The 16,875-nt window shown below is 40.8% G+C and overlaps 1 protein-coding gene across 4 annotated transcripts in view; it reads left to right on the forward strand.

Moving 5' to 3' along the window:
* LOC311528240 (aldehyde oxidase 1-like) overlaps positions 1 to 16,875 on the forward strand; it is a 76,313-nt gene that overhangs the window by 27,625 nt on the left and 31,813 nt on the right. For all 4 annotated transcript variants that reach the window (XM_084643020.1, XM_084643018.1, XM_084643017.1 and 1 more), the window contains 8 exons: positions 652 to 744; positions 5,261 to 5,430; positions 6,715 to 6,841; positions 7,730 to 7,852; positions 9,042 to 9,138; positions 10,135 to 10,259; positions 11,768 to 11,901; positions 12,668 to 12,755. In XM_084643020.1, coding sequence (XP_084499146.1) covers positions 652 to 744; positions 5,261 to 5,430; positions 6,715 to 6,841; positions 7,730 to 7,852; positions 9,042 to 9,138; positions 10,135 to 10,259; positions 11,768 to 11,901; positions 12,668 to 12,755 — 957 coding nt within the window. The remainder of the gene's footprint in view (positions 1 to 651; positions 745 to 5,260; positions 5,431 to 6,714; positions 6,842 to 7,729; positions 7,853 to 9,041; positions 9,139 to 10,134; positions 10,260 to 11,767; positions 11,902 to 12,667; positions 12,756 to 16,875) is intronic.

Below are 16,875 nucleotides of genomic sequence, written 5' to 3' on the forward strand. Positions count from 1 at the left end.
AATAAAAAAAAATTAAAAAAGAGAGTGAGATCATCTTGCGTGGTCTACCTCTTCTCAAAAGGACAAATAGCTGGGATAAATAAATGGCTTTGCAATGTGCATAAATGTCACCAACTAACTACGCTATGATTTTTTGATTTGGAGAGAAAACTTGTACAAAAATCTGTTCAGATATCATTGTGTGGTTCTAATTTTGAGTTTTCTTTCTGAAGGATTCCTGTATTAAATCTGTTCAGGTTCCAAAGAAAAGAATGTTTTATCTAATTGCCAGCCTTGCAAACTTAGCTTGGGCTCTGAGAGTCAAGCCGGGTTTTTCCTTTCTCACCTATCACCACCAGCAGCAAAGGTTCTATGTCAGTTTTGTTCATAGCTCAAAACAAAGTTAACCTCTTCTTACTGCAGTCCCTTTCATTGGTCTCTTGAAACAGCTGTGGTGTTATGCTCCAAATGCTTTTTTTTTTGTATTTTTTAAATAAATATTTTATGAATGCTCAACACTCTTCACTTCATTTTCAGCTACTTTTTTGGGCTCTTCTAAATAGGGGGAGACTTGAGAGGTTTATGTTCAATCACTGTGGTTGCTAATTCTTTTAATATAAATGTTTGTGTTGTGAAAACATAACTATTATTATTAAAACACTTCTCTTTCAGGACCCCCATCGGTGTCCTGACATATCAGAGAACTATAAGAGTGTCCTACAAGATTTCCAACCCAAAATGCCCCAGAGTGAACAAATATACCAGGTCAGTGAGGCTCTTTTAATACTCCCTTTCAGTTTAAAAGACACTGTTAAAAATTAAGGTACAAGAAGAGCCCAAGCAGTGAAGGCCAGATACAGATTTTACAAAGCACTGAGGATGCTGAACTCTGTGCTTTTGATTTAAGCTCATTTGTGATTATGGCTTCAGTTTTCTTAACGCTAGTTATTTTAACTTATCCCTACTTTAGTAATTGGAATGGAATAAAGAAATGTGATGAAGTACAGTAGATCCTCAGATTTATGAACACCTTGGGAATGGAGGTTGTTTGTAACTCTGAAATGTTCGTAACTCTGAACAAAACATTATGGTTGTTTCTTTCAAATGTTTACAACTGAACATTGACTTAGTACAGTTTTGAAACTTTATTATTTAGAAGAAAAATGCTGCTTTCCCTTTTTTATTACTAGTTTACATTTAACATTAGTTTAATATGCTTTGCAAATCATCATGTGTTCAAGTAAAATTTAGCAGCAGAGGGGAGCAGAGAGCTATTCTTCATGTCCTTGTGCAGACAAAATTTTCCTGTTCTGCAAGAATTTTTGAGATTTCAAAATCTTCTTTCCCATCCCAAATTGGGACAAAAAGTCTAAATCTCAAAAATGTTCATGAACCAAAAATCAAAAAACAATTTGTATCAAGGCAATCAAAATGTTTTATTTAGATAATTTCAAAATGTTTCATTTTAATTTTGACTTTTTTTACATTTTTGTTTCCTATCAGTTAACTTAAATTACAAAAGGTCATTTCAAACTGAAAAATCAAACTTTTCATTTAGAAAATGTCAAAAGAGAACTTCTTGACAATTCTGAAGCTTATTTTTCCCTCAAAAAATTTTTTGAAACAGGCAATTTGCGACATTCTGGTTTTGGCTAATTGGCATTTTCTGATTAAAAAAGTTTAGTCCAAAAATTCATGCCCAGCTCTTGTGATGGTGATCTGGAAACAGCAGCATTATTCCTGGGGCTACACCCTATGTGACAGTGGGAATGGGAGCCAATGGAAAACTGAAAACATTTCTGTTGTATTAATATAACATTGTATCTTAAAATGTTCCAATTAGAGTTAAATAAAAACAGAGGGGAAGAGAAATTAAGCAGCAAGGGTAATTGGTGGAAAGAGATGTTGAAATTTGAAATGAGCTAGGGCATCGATGAGGCAAAGAGATACAGGAAGGCTGTTCCAGAGTGCAGTAGCTGCAAGGGAGAAGACTCTTGTACCAGTGGTGATGTAGGGACAGAAAGAAGCCAGTATAAATCTGAGGTAGTGGAGGGGAAAAAGAGATAGAAGGAGGATGCAAAGTGCTTGAAGAATCTATTATTCTATCATAATGTGCTATTGTCAATAGCTCTTAAACAAAATTATTTTCATGTGAAATTACACAGAAGAGAGCCACATTCTCTGCTGGTATAACTCTGACTTCTTGCAGTAAACACATGGTTCTTACTAGTGTAAAGTGAGAGGGGAATCAGGCATAGTAAGTTATATACTACTTTAAAGTCAGTTTTCTAGCAAAGGCAAAGAATGACTGTGGCTCTTTTCTCCTTGCTAAAACATGAGAAAAGTCAGGAACAACAACATCTGGAGGCTTACACAACTGCAGAAAAAATACCTCATTGTAACAACAACATATCACAAGGGATGAAAGCATTCCTTTTACTTATAGAACCAAATCTAGATCAGAGTCAGTGTTTCATTAGTATTTCCATAATCACAACATGTTTGAACAGGGAGAAACTTAAGTAATTGTTTGGCTTCATACGCCACTGGCTTTCACACTGCTTATAAAATTGAACATTGTAGACAAAACTTGTCATCCCCATTTCACAAGAGGAATAGCTTTCCTTTTCAGTTGATTTTCCTGTAAGCACAGAGCTCCACTCGGTGTCACATGAAGCCATTTACAGATTTAGAAGGTTTTTCAGTAGGTTCAAAAAGTTCATTTGTAGTGAATGATGAGCTATTGAAAACTTGCAACAGGATATTAATATATTGTGATAAATGGGCTGATTAGCTGCTCATAAGCTGTACTTCTGACTGCATTGCATGTAGGAACATAGAACTGCACACTGGATGGATCAGTGAGGCCCATCTAGTCCAGTATCTTGACAGTGACCTGTGCCAGAAGCTTCAGAGGATGGAGAGCCCCCCACAGGGGAAACACTATCCCCGGTAGTTAGAGATTGACATATACACTCAAGCATGAGAGTTTAAATCCCCTCTGAAACTGCTTGTTTGTTGGCATTTTTAGATCCTTGCTATAACTCTGGATAATCTTACCTGTATAAATGACAAATCCTTTTTTGGGTCCCACTAAGCTCTTGTGACAGTAGAACAGCAGCCTTTAAAAAGTGACAGCAAAAGGGTACAGCTGCCATATCACATCCCCCATTCATTAGAATTAGAATTCACAAAAGGAACGAAAGATGTCAAACAGGCAGAAAATATAGCACACACTAATAAACAAAAAGGTACCACAGCACTGAAAGGAAATAGAATCTCTTTTTTAGTGGCATGTTAAAGTATGTGGAGAAGGGTGGCTGATGGTTCAGAGAACCATCATTTGAGCTCCTGCTCTGCATAGGTTTATGTGCTAATAAAAATGAGATTACATTTCCTTTCAATGCAGTGGTAGCATCTGATTTATTTGTGCTTGTGTTAGTCTCACTGCATTTTCTGTTTGCAGTCTTTGATTCCTCAGTGAACCTGGAGCGATCTTTGAAATGGCAAACCCGTTATAATTAATTTGTATTCAAGTATCTCCTAGAGGCTGCTATCAAGCTCAGGACCCCATTATGCTAGGTGTTGTACAAACATACAAGCCCTGTCTACATACACAAGTTGAACTGATTTATCTTAAGGTAGACTGATTTAGTTAAGTCAATGTAGACTCCTTTTGTGGATACTCTGAAGTCAGTTTTAGAGCATCATATATCAATGTAATTAAGGTAAACAACTTCAGATAATTTGTTATAAGGGACACTTAAACTGATTTTCAGATTCTGCACACAAGTGGGATGCACCAGTTTAACTTGCTTCAAAACTGATTGTGAACTCATTACAATTTGTGTGTGTAGACAAGGCTGTAGTAGACAGTCCCTGCCCTGAAGAGTTTACAATCTACATAAGCAAAGGGTGATTAGGGGAACAAGTGCAGCGGCTTACCCATGGTCAACCTAGCAGGACAGTGACAGAATTCAATTCCCCCAAGTCCCAGTCCTGTGCTGCCAGGCACTAGACCGAACTGCTTTCCATACGCCAGATATTCATGTCTTGGATTCCTTTTTAAGATGTTAGAGACCACCAGCAGCCCGTCAGCAGGCAGTGACTAAACAATACAAGTTGGTATATTTTATTATTCAGATTATTCAGCATTGTGTTGCATGAGTGATTTCTAAGCAAGCCAGTGCACAGCTGTCAGTACTTATCTTCGGCAAATCTGTAGTCTATGCCTTGGTCTTACTTTGTAATATGAGCAATATAATCTTTTAACAGCAGGGAAATAAATGCAAATGCTGAAAGATCTGTGCTTATTCAGATAAGACTATTGTAATGTTCTGTTAGAGGACAGTTGAGCTGGTTTGGGGAGTCCAACAATCAGGAAGTTCATAGTAGGAGACATCTAATTAAAACTCATTTCTCAGCATATTGCCAGTAGCAGACAGTTGACTAAAAAAGAAAACAGGGAGGGAGCTACTGGAGGAAGGAGAGGTTAATCAAACTACCTGTGCATTGGAGACTGTAGGGGGAAAGAGGATTCGAAAATATGAATAAATAGCCAGTTCTCAGCATAGGGAAAGGTTAGTAGTGAGGAGTCAGTGGGATCAGTAGTTCAGGATGTTTATTAATGGACTGGAGAGGAGGGGCGGGGGGGGGGGTGTCAATGAGTACATGACAATATATGCTGATGGCAAAAAATTATTTCTCAAGCAAGACCTAGAAAAATAAAATTAATAGGCAATGGAGTCACATATTAAATTCCTCACAGGCAGCTATGAGGGAATGCACATTGGAAGGAACATTCAAACTGCTTGTCCATACTGAGCAGTGCTGAATTAATTGTAAGCTTTCAAGGGGAAAATCCAGGAGTCATGATGAATAGCTCAATGCACTGTACTGCCAAAAAGGTGAAATGAACAACAGAAGCCACTTGAGAATAATTCAGAAAATTATTACAGCACCACTGTATGTATCAATAAGACAGCACATTGTCCTCTTGAACATTGCATTCTGTTTTGGTTACTTTGTGACATAAAGGACATAGCAAATATAGAAAAAATCAGGAGAAACAACAAACAAAATGGGTAGACTCCTGGAGAAGATTGCATAGGAGGGATTAAAGCGACCTCTGGGGACCAGCAGTTTAGTAAATGCTCCAGCCTAATCTGTATATAATATTACGCCAGAAGTTGGTGTTGTTAAACAGAGATTTTCAGACGCTAATATAAGGACACGCTGACTTGTCTTTCTTTGGCTGGGGATTGGTTTTTTTGCTGAGCAGGAAGTAAACCCAGAGCAGCTTCCCAGGGATCCAGTAGGACGTCCCATCATGCACCAGGCTGGTATAAAACACGCCACTGGTGAAGCTCTTTACTGCGATGACATTCGTGCTGTGGATGAAGAGCTCTTCTTGGCTGTGGTAACCAGTTCCAGAGCCCATGCAAAGATTGTGTAAGTGCGTAAATGCCGCAAAGAAAAGTATAACCATGAATGCATTGGTTGAGATTTTCAGTGCAGTGTAGGGCATTTAGATGCACAACTTTCCCTAGATTGCTTTGAAAATCTCAGCCACTCTGCTTTGTAACAGAGGATAGACACTCAGAGCATTCTGATGATGGAATACTAATCTGAATACCAGCTCAGCACTTTTGTAAGGTTTGAGCTGCTCACAAAAGATGCACTCGTATAACTAAGATTGCCCTGAGTTAGTTAAACCAATGCAGTTTGGACACTCATGTCAGTTTAAACCTGGTTTACAGCAGTTTAGCTTGTGTGTTAACAGGTGCAAGCTAAATTGTTGTAAAACATGTTTAAAACTAATACAGAGTTTAACCAAAATCACCCCATTAATTAAACTAATCTACTAAATATTTGTACTTGTCAGCAAGTAACCTGGTTGCATTATTGATTCTACCACTCTGTGCCACAGATCTCTTCTTCATCTAATGCAGAAGAGATTGACACATCCAACCTTCTTTTGTGTTTCAGAACTACACCAATAAATCTCTGACCTAACACTATTTTACTAATTTATAATTTCATCAGAGCACTGTGTGCTAATTATCTCTTTAGCATTGGCATTAGACAGGAGATGGTACCTAAATTTGCAGGGTTAACAAAACTTTTGGTATTTAGGTAATACCAATACAAATCTTGGCCTGAAATCCCTTGGTTTGATTTGTATTTTATACTATCCAGGCAGAATACATATGTAGAGTCAAACAAGTGAGAGAGCGTCTGAGCTCTTCTCACAGACTACAACACACGTATTTGTTTTTAACGTTCAGTTGTTATAATACAAGATTCTCTCTTGTTTTGGGACAAAGGTGTACCTTGTAGAGGATGGGACCAAATAGAGTTCTTTCGGTCTCTACCAAAAGAGCTGGAGTGCACAGCAAGGGGCTGGGTGTTTCATAGGTGATATTTCTCTATGGAGCAAATGAGCCACTGCCATCATCTCCACCACAATTCCGCTGTCTCTAATGTGGGAAAGGAACAGTGACTTTCTTATTACAAAGCAAGCCTTTTCTGGAAGGGAAACAGCTCACCTACAGCCTTCCCTTCCTCTCTACCCGATCTTGTTATCTCTAAGGAGGATAAAGACAGTGACCAGCAGCTTCCACAAAGAGCTGTGTGAGAGCAGTCTTGTGGCACAGGCTGCCTATGTATGTATTGTATCATCTTACTTCACATGCAACACTGTGTGGAGCTAACTACTTTATACTTTCCCCCTAGATTTATTGATACATCAGAGGCCCTCAAAGCACCAGGAGTGTTTGATATTATAACAGCTCAGGATGTCCCAGCCACAAACGAGTTCTACTATTACAGTGATCCAGAGGTTATATTCGCAAAAGATAAGGTATAAAGTGTCAGTAGCTATGATTTTTCTTTGGTGATGTCTCTTTGATCCTTGATTTATAATTAAAATAAACAGGAACAATATTGACTCTTGAATTTTTGTATCTTGTGTATGTTGGGAATTATTTTGGCTGCTCTATGAGTCAACTTCTTAGTTCTTTTTCCATTTCCTTTCTAAGTATCAAAATAACCAAACTCTGTGACATACCTCTTTAAACCAGATGAATCAGACTAGTCAGGATATAGGGTAATCTTTTCTAAAGAACCTGACGGTATGTCTACATAGCAGTTTGGGAGTGAGGGGCTGAGTGCAGCACATGTAGACATGCCCAAGCTAGCTGTAATCTAACTAGTGTGAGCACCAGTATCAGTGCAGCCGTGGCAGCATGGGCTTCAGCGTGGGCTGGGCGGCAGAAGCCCACACTGGGTATTTACTTGGGCAGCCCAGCCCACACTTAAGTCTGTGCTTCTGTGGCTTCACTGCTATTGGCGCGTGAGCTAGGTAGGTTGAAGTCAGTTCAGATATGTCTACACATGCTACACTCACACCTCCAATCACAGTGTAGATATCTTCTCAGTCACGTAAGCTCCCAAGTCTCGTTTTTAGAAGTGACTCAGGCACTTGGGAGCCTATGTTTCATGGGAAGTCCATAGGACTGAGGAACCAAGTCATTTAGAGACTTTTGAAAATGCTGTGCTTGATTCCAAATAACATTGATACTTTTACTAGTGTATTGGTTTAGGGGAAGGTTTATAGCAAATAAAAAAGGTTAAACCAAAACAAAAATTAGAAAGGGAAATGTGAACACTATTCATTTGAGTCCAGGATTTCAGTAACCACATGTGGGGATCATCTGAATACTGGAAGTATTTCCATGGTACTTTGCAGGTAATTTGCGTGGGTCAGATTGTCTGTGGTGTGGTTGCGGATTCAGATGTTCATGCCAAACAAGCAGCTGCAAAAGTGAAGATAGAGTATGAAGATCTGGAGCCGGTGATCCTGACTGTTGAGGTAATAATTAGCCTCATCCTTCTTGCTTTTTCACTAACTTATCTTGGGCAGGGAAAGCAGCTGTTTACTCTTCACTTGCTATTTACTTTTTTTTCATAACAAGTGAAGTGTGACTAACTGGATTATCTTTTTAAGGATTAAGGGCAAAATTTTTGCTGTCACTTATACTAGTACATACCCAATGATGTCAATGTAAAAAGAGCAGAATTTCGCCAATTTTCCACTTGCACTTGGTTGGTTAGTTAGTTCTTAAGGAAGATCTTCACTTCCTCATATCGTAACAAACAGGGATCTTTCACATCTAAGTATTCCCCTGCCTGTTCCTTTCTGGGATTATGATGTGTTCTTGCTCTCTCTTCAGACAGTACCAACTGCTCCAGGAAAGCGGTTCTTGGAATTACCCAGTGAATGACAACAATTCAGAATTCCTGATCTGGGAACTCTGCCTATAAATAGGAGCAAGTTAAAATTAAATGGGGCCTGTTCTGCCCCATTTCTCTGCTTAAATAAATAAAATATTAGCAACCTCTCACAGATCTCAGTGGGTTGAAGTACAGGGCGGATTTTGACTTATACTTTAGAGCCTCGTTCAGACCAGCAACTTGTGTATTAGAGACTTGCTTTGTTATGTGGCAGTTGAGAACTTGTCTTTGTTTAGAGTAGCCATTACTGTTGGGGAGTTTGACTGAAGTGTATGCTCCTCTGATGTGATAGAGACTGGCTTGCATATCAGGAGAAGAAAAGCATTGTGAAGCAAAACCCATACTGACTATTCCTATCTTAACCATATAGTCCAGTCTCTTTCTGTTCCATCTTGGTCACTTACAAGATGTTCTGTTCCTCACCACAAACCAGACTTCCCTTTTTGTCCTAGGGAGAGTCCTACTGGACAGCTGTCAAACAGCCTTTGGGGAAATAGTATAATTAATAAAATACCTCTGCACTAGCATTCTGTGGGAAAGCAGAGGTTATCGGTAATGCAAGATTGAGTCACAGCAACATTTTCTTGTCCAATGTATAAAATCCTAAACTTCTGTGATGGAATTTGGTAGTCTGATAACTCTCTGTACCCAGTTCCCCATATCTTTGTGTAAGGTGCATGGCAATCATATTGGTAATAAAATGCTGTGGGAAAAAAAGAGAATATTTAAAATTCTCAAACGTGTGTGTGTTTTCTCCACCACTGCAGGAGGCTATAAAGCACAATTCATTCTTTGAGCCACAAAGAAGACTAGAACAAGGAAATGTTGATGAAGCATTTGAAACGGTTGATCAAATTCTTGAAGGTAAAGTGCAGAATGTGTTGGGTGGATGGCGGGAGGTTTATGAGAGCTTCTGACAGTTTGAAGTCTGATAGCCAAATGGATCTGGGCAAAATGGAAATTGTCAAATCTTCATCAAAATTTATAGGGACAGACTTTCAAAGAGTGGCACTTAAATTGCTCCTTCCCATGTCCCTTTTAAGTGCAACTGATGTACTGTGCCTATTAGGCAACACCAGTACAGCACTACTATCTGATTAATTTATGAGAAAAAATATAATCCTACCATTATTTATCATGGACTTTCCTGTCTCTGTTTTACTGTGATACAAAAGTGACAATCTACAATATGGAAATGTTGATCCAGAATACATGGTGGGGCTTTGGAGTTGCAGGGCGCAGATCCTCAGCTGGTGTAAACTGTCATAGCTCAATTGAAACCAATCAGGTGACTAACAACAGCTGACATATGCCCTGCAGAATTTGGATTTTACCCTCCAGTTAGTCTGTTCCCTTTCAACCACCAATTCCTCCCTTTCTTCCCCAGCATCAGACATGGCCTGTTTGGTGCTGATCCTGAACAACCACGAATAGCACTTCCCTTCCGCAAAAAATTCCTGTATTCCATGCCTGATCTGATTAACACAAGCTGGTTCGAGATCCTGTCAACACTCTCAAGCCTTCCACATTCCAGACTCGAGACGCTTAGCTTGATATTGACAATATGTGGCAGATTACCTGGTAGTGTAAATTGGCACAGTTCTGTTGATATCAATGGAGCAGGGCCAGTTTACACCAGCAGAGAGTTTGGCTCATATTTTTATGCTAGATGTTGCACCTGCTGCAGCTGGTTTCTCTTGTCTGGTTGCACCTTAACAACAGTAGCACCAGCAGCTGTCTTGGTCAAGTATGTTGAATGTTATGGTTTGTGTAAGGTGCATACTCAGCCTAGCCTCCTCATTCCTCCCCCTTTTACCACCCAGCCCATCAGCAACACTTGAGTCTTTATCTTTGGAACAGGGGAGATCCATATCGGGGGACAGGAACATTTTTACATGGAGACTCAGTGTGCACTTGTTGTACCAAAAGGAGAGGATAAAGAAATGGACGTGTATGTGTCAACCCAGCATCCAGCACTTACCCAGGTAATGGAGAGCCTTTTTAGGCAATTCTTTAAAGACTCTTTGTGTGTGGTTTGAAAATCCATCTTCAACAGTTTATGATGCAGTAGGAACATGTGAATTACACAGTTGGGTTATCCAATGTCCATTGCCCTCCAGTACACCAGTAGCATGCCAGCTCAGCACCGCTGACCCATCAGCTGTGCACTGATCTCTCTGGCACCAAGGTGAGGAGTGGGTAAAAGCCCTTCAGTTGCCTCTGAAAGTAGTCTGTGCTCCAGGGCACGATCCTTTAAGGTACTGAGTTCTCCCTATGAAGTGCTAAGCATGCTCCACTCCCATCTTCTTAGGTGCTTTGTACATGCATTAGTTGGGGTGGTAACAACAGCCTCCTGCCAGAAATATAAAGGGGAAACTCACAAAACCTAACATGAGAGAGGTAAGGTTGGTGAGGTGATATCTTTTGTTGAACTAACTTCTGCTGGTGAAAGAGACAAGCTTTCAAGCTCCACAGAGTTCTTCTTCACATAGGTGCTGACTCCGTGGGTGCTCCAGGGCTGGAGCACCCACTGGGAAAAATGTAGTGGGTGCTCTGCACTCACTAGCAGCCAAGCTCCTCCCTCCTCCTCCTCCCCTCCCCCCCCCAGCACTCTGCGTACCTGCTCCTCCCCCTCCCTCCCAGCGCTTCCTGCCCCCAACTGCCTAACAGCTGTTTGGCGTGCTAAGGACTTTCCAGGAGGGAGGGGGAGCAGCAGGGACATGGCATGCTCAGGGGAGGAGGCAGAGTATAGTTAGGGCAGGGGCGGGGACTTGGGGGAAGGGGTGGAACGGGGGTGGGGCAAGGGCATGCAGGGGTGGGAAGAGGTGGGATAGGGGCGGCGCCAAGTGGGGAGGGTCGAGCACCCACTGGGCAGAGGGGAAATCGGTGCCTATGCTTCTTCAGGTCTGGGCTAAAACCTAGTATTGCAGAATTATCTTGTCTTAGCTACACAGATGGCTAGTAAAGCAGAATGCATTTTGAACAAAATGCTGAGATTTTGTATTAGGTATATTTTGCCCATTATTCAGCTCGTATTTTCTGTGTGTGTTACTTTTATATCATTGATAACAAAAATCTGCATTCTTTCTTGGCTGTGTTTCATAAATGTCAATCAGCCCTATATTGGAAACAAACACATTTCTTCATCTGTGACTAATAAGGCCTTAGATTATTAAAACCAAACATTCAAAAAATTTAATGTTCTTATTATGAATTTTGCTTACTTCCTGAATTTCTCTCAGCTTGGACAATTGTCTATAGCCAGTTTCACTTTCAGGTTCTCCCTGTTGCAGTATTTGGGTGCACATGTTGTTTGGGGGTATTTATTTGTTGAAAAATAGATGTTTCATTGGGAATTAGAAAGAAAATCCTGGAGACATAACTTGGTCTTTTCTATAAACTTTTTTTGCAAAACTTAAATTTGGGCCAGATTGAGCTGACAGGGTCCCTTTAAAATTGCAATGGTATAAAAAAAGGGATATTGACTTTACAGGAAATGGTGGCCTCATGTTTAGGGATTCCAGCCAATAGGATCATGTGCCATGTAAAAAGAATCGGTGGAGCTTTCGGTGGGAAAGTAGGGAAAGCTGGTCTGTTGGCATCTGTTGCTGCAGTGGCAGCAAACAAGTAAGTGTGGCTCCCTGTTGTAAGAGGGAAAAGGGGAGGAATAAATATTACCCACCAGGTCCCTTCCCTTCCCTTCCCAGAGATGCTCCCTCTATACTACAAGCCACAAAAACCTGTCAGAGTTATATTCAACTCTACTCTTCAAGGGTTATAATCTGGGCTGAGGTGATGCGATCTAAACAGAGCTGAGACTGGTGTCAGCCAGAAATGCTCTCAAAACTCTTGACAAGCTTATGGGGCACTACTAACCTGTCAAAGTGGGACCTTGTCCACACATGGGGGTTGTACTGACCTTGCCACATCAGTTTCAAATTTGATTTAGTTAACTCAGTGCAACTTTCTGGTGCAGACACACTCATTTTGGTTTTAAGAGTGTTATATTGATTTAGCCTAGGTTGATTCCTTACTGACTCAAGCTAAATTGATATAAGGCATTCTTAAAACCAAAATAAGTGTCTACACAAGAAAGTTACACTTAGTTAACTCACTGTTTTTCAAAAAGGGAAAAGAAGATTCTCTGTCATGGGTCTGGACCCAGCAAAGCACATAAGTAGCGCATACTTTGTGCGCAAGTAATCCCATTAAAATTAAGCAGGTGCTTCAGGCCATCCCTGTTCACCAAAGCACTTAAGTCAATGCTTAAATTTAAACACATCCTTTGTACTCTGCTAGATTTGGGCCCCTTGGAAATAGCCATCCTTTTAGTAGCGTCCATAACTTTGTCTGAAGCGTAACCCTCCTTCCCTTTTTTTCATTTTTAATTTAGAACTGGTCATGCAGTTCGTTTTATCCTGGACCGGGGGGATGATATGTTAGTCACAGGGGGCCGACACCCTCTCGTTGGAAAATATAAAGTAAGTGGAAGAAAAATGCTGTGCCCAACCCATCAGTCCACTTTATGTGAATGGGATTTTGCCAGTACCACCAGTTAAGATTAAGATTTCGTCCTAGTTATTTTTAATAAAAGTCACGGACAGGTCACGAGCAATAAACAAAAATTCACAAAAGCCTCAGCAGCTCGGAGCTCCAGGGTCCCCACCACCTGTAGTGGCTCAGAGCTCAAGAGCCCTCATCACCCGCAGCAGCTCACAGCTCCAGGGCCTCTGCTGGCTGACAGCTCTAGCCATCCCACTTCAGGGAACAGGGCTGAAGCTGAAAATATCACAGAGGTTTCTGAAAGTAACAGAATCTGTGATCTCTGTGACAAAATCTTATCCTTACTACTAGTTAATGTTGTTTTTAACTAGTTGGTCTATTAATGCAAACAGCTCTTTTAATTCAGCCTTAATGTGAGACTCTTAGTCAGGAAATTCAGAGGTAAGGTCTGCTAACCAACTTTAACTCTGCCTCCTCATTCATGCCTACATCTCTGATTTCGTTTCTTTCTACTCTTTGCATGTCTTCTTCCTCCCATAATTTCTCCCTTTATTTCTTTCTCTCCGGAAACTGGAAGGCATAAAGAGTCTTTGGCCCAACAAAGTTTCTCTGCACAGGTTTACACTTGAGGTCTTGCTGTGCACAGGTTCAAACAGAAGAACCACTAGGTTTTTATATAAACACAGAATCAGTAAGGAAAAACAGCACCTCTGGTTACAGCCCAGCCCTCCAGCTACTGAAGACAACATCTACTTCACCCAAGGCCTCTTTCTGACCTGATTATTAGTAAAAACTTTTATAGAAAGTCCTGGCTTCTTGTCAGCAGCGATGGACAAGGTAGCCTGGTCAGTTCTTAACCTGGGCAACACTGACTTAAATCGAATCAATAAAAAAAGGCAGAGTCTATAAACATAAGAGTTAGAAAACCTTTGGCTGTCAAGGCTTTCATCTCTGTCTACCTCCCTTGTACTTCCAGAGGGTTATAAGTGTCTCAGAGGCAGCCTGGTGTGAGTGCCTCTGGTAGAGAATTGTTATCCTCTTCAAGTCCTAAACTCATCTGTTACTTCTCATCCTGTTCCTCCCTCTTTATACGTGAGCTTCCCCTCATTAGCTACAGCAGCTGTGGTCTTGTCTCTTCATAATTGACATTTCCCACAGCTGAGCCAGCATGGGGTAGTTTTTGCTGACTGCAGGTAGGGAGGATTCTTAACCCCTTCCTGCCTGTGTTTTATGTGGGGTTTGTAGACTGCATAACACCTCCACTAGTCCTCCCAGGATCGCAAGGTTGGTGTGCTGCTCTTGATTTGCTAGATGCCTATTTCCAAGTGGCTATCCCCACCAGAGCCACAAAAGATTCCTCAGGTTTGTGATGGCAGACCTTTTAGTACCAGTTTACAGTCCTTCCTTTTAGCCTATCATCAGCTCCCAGAGTATTTATAAAATGCATGACCAAGGTAGTAGCTCACCTCAGGAAGACTGGCATTAAGGTATTCATGTATCTGGATGACTGGTTATTTTGAGGTTGTTCCAGGAACAGGTGGAGGGTAGTCTTATTGGGATCCAGTCTCTGTTCAGCTAGCTGGGCCTGGCTATAAACAAGGACAAATCAACTCTTTACCCAGAATCAAATTAATTAGGGCAGTACTCAGTTCAGCGGTGGAAATGGCTTCTTTTCCACAGGCCAGGTTTCAGGTTATTCTAGATCTTTGCAACTCCCTCCAATCCCACCCTCAGACTATTTTAAGAACTTGTCTGAGGCTTTTGGGGCATATGGCCTTTGAATGTACGTAACTCAACATGCCAGACTTTGCCAGAGGTGCTTGCAGGGATGGTTGAAGTCTGTCTATTGTCAATCAAGATACCTACTGGACATGCTGATTCACATGTCAGGGTTCTGTCCTTATTGGACTGGTGGAGAAACCATTCTAATATCTACCAGAGTATCTTTCTCACCTCCCCTTCCCACCATGCTCTTGTCACAGACTCATAGACTTTAAGGTCAAAAGAGACAATCGTCCTCATCTAATCTGACATCCTGCAGGCCACAGAACCAATGAAGTTTTTTGTTCCCAGTGCTTTTCTGGGAGGGCTGTTCCGGAACTTCACTCCACTGGTGGTTAAGAACCTTCATCTAATTGCAAACCTAAACTTGTTGATGGCCAGTTTGTACCCATTTGTTCTTGTGACCACATTGGCGGGTAACTTAAATAACTCCTCTCCCTCTCTGGTACTTATCCCTCTGATATATTTGCATAAGAATATAAGAATGGCCATACTGGGTCAGATCAATGGTCCATCTAGCCTAGTATCCTGTCTTCCGACAGTGGCCAATGCCAGGTGCTTTAGAGGGAATGAACAGAACAGGTAACTATCAAGTGATCCATCTCCGGTTGCCCATTCCCAGCTTCTGGCAAAGAGAGGCTACAGACACCATCCCTTCCTATCCTTGCTAACAGCCATTGATGGATCTGTCCTCCATGAATTTATCTAGTTTTTTTTTTAACCCTGTTATAGGCTTGGCCTTCACAACATCCTCTGGCAAAGTTCCACAGTTTGACTGTGCGTTGTGTGAAGAAATACTTCCTTTTGTTTGTTTTAAACGTGTGCCTATTAATTTCACCCCTAGTTCTTGTGTTATGAGGAGTAAATAACACTTCCTTATTTACTTTCTCCGCACCAGTCATGATTTTATAGACCTCTATCATATCTCCCCTTAGTTGTCTCTTTTCCAAGCTGAAAAGTCCCAGTCTTATTAATCTCTCCTCATATAGAAGCTGTTTCATCCCTCTGATCATTTTTGTTGCCCTTTTCTGAACCTTTTCCAATTCCAATTTTTTTTTTTTTTTTTTAGACAGGGCAACCACATCTGCATGCATTATTCAAGATGTGGGTGTACCATGGATTTATATAGAGGCAATATGATATTTCTGTCTTATTTTCTATTCCTTTCCTAATGATTCCCAACATTTTTAGGTTTTTTTGACTGCCGCTGCACATTGAGTAGATGTTTTCAGAGGACTATCCACAATGACTCCAAGATCTCTTTCTTGAGTGGTAAAGCTAATTTAGACCCCATCATTTTATATGTATAAATTGGGATTATGTTTTTGCTATAAATTGGGGACTTACTTTGCATTACTTTGCCATTATCAACATTGAATTTCATCTGCCATTTTGTTGCCCAGTCACCCAATTTTGTCACTTTGTAACTCTTTGCAATCTATCTTAACTATCTTGAGTTGTTTTGCATCATCTGCAAATTTTGCCACCTATTTACCCCTTTTCCAGGTCATTTATGAATATGTTGTACAGTACTGGTCCCAGTACAAACCACTGTGGGACACTACTATTTACCTCTCTCCATTCTGAAAACTGACCATTTATTCCTACCTTTTGTTTCCTATCTTTTAACCAGTTACTGATCCATGAGAGGGCCTTCCCTCTTAGCCCATGGCACCTTATAGAGAGCAATCATCTTCCCTCAGTCTTCTTTTGGTTATGCTAAACAAGCCAAGCTTTTTGAGTCTCCTCTCGTAAAGTAGGTTTTCTATACCTCGGATCATCCTTGTAGCCCTTCTCTGCACCTGTTCCAGTTTGAATTCATCTTTCTTAAACATTGGAGACCAGAATTGCATACAGTATTCCAGACAAGGTCTCATCAGTGCTTTGTATAATGGTACTAACACCTCCTTGTCTCTGCTGGAAATACCTCAACTGAGGCATCCTAGGACTGCATTATCCTTTTTTATGGCCACATCACACTGGCAGCTCATAGTCATCCTGTGATCAACCTATACACCCAGAAAGAAAAGGAGTACTAGTGGCACCTTAGAGACTAGTACTCCTTTTCTTTTTGCGAATACAGACTAACACGGCTGCTACTCTGAAACCTATACACCCAGGTCTTTCTCCTCTTCTGTCACTTCCAACTGATATGTCCCCAGCTTATAGCAAAAATTCTTGTTGTTAGTCCCTAAATGCATAACCTTGCACTTTGCACTATTAAATTTCATCCTATTTCTATTACTCCAGTTTACGTGGTTGTCCAGATCATGTTGTATGATATTCCAGTCCTCCTCCGTATTGGCAATACCTCCC

The sequence above is a fragment of the Lepidochelys olivacea genome (genome assembly GCF_965140295.1).
Source record: "Lepidochelys olivacea isolate rLepOli2 genome assembly, chromosome: 11".
Taxonomy (NCBI): Eukaryota; Metazoa; Chordata; order Testudines; family Cheloniidae; genus Lepidochelys; species Lepidochelys olivacea.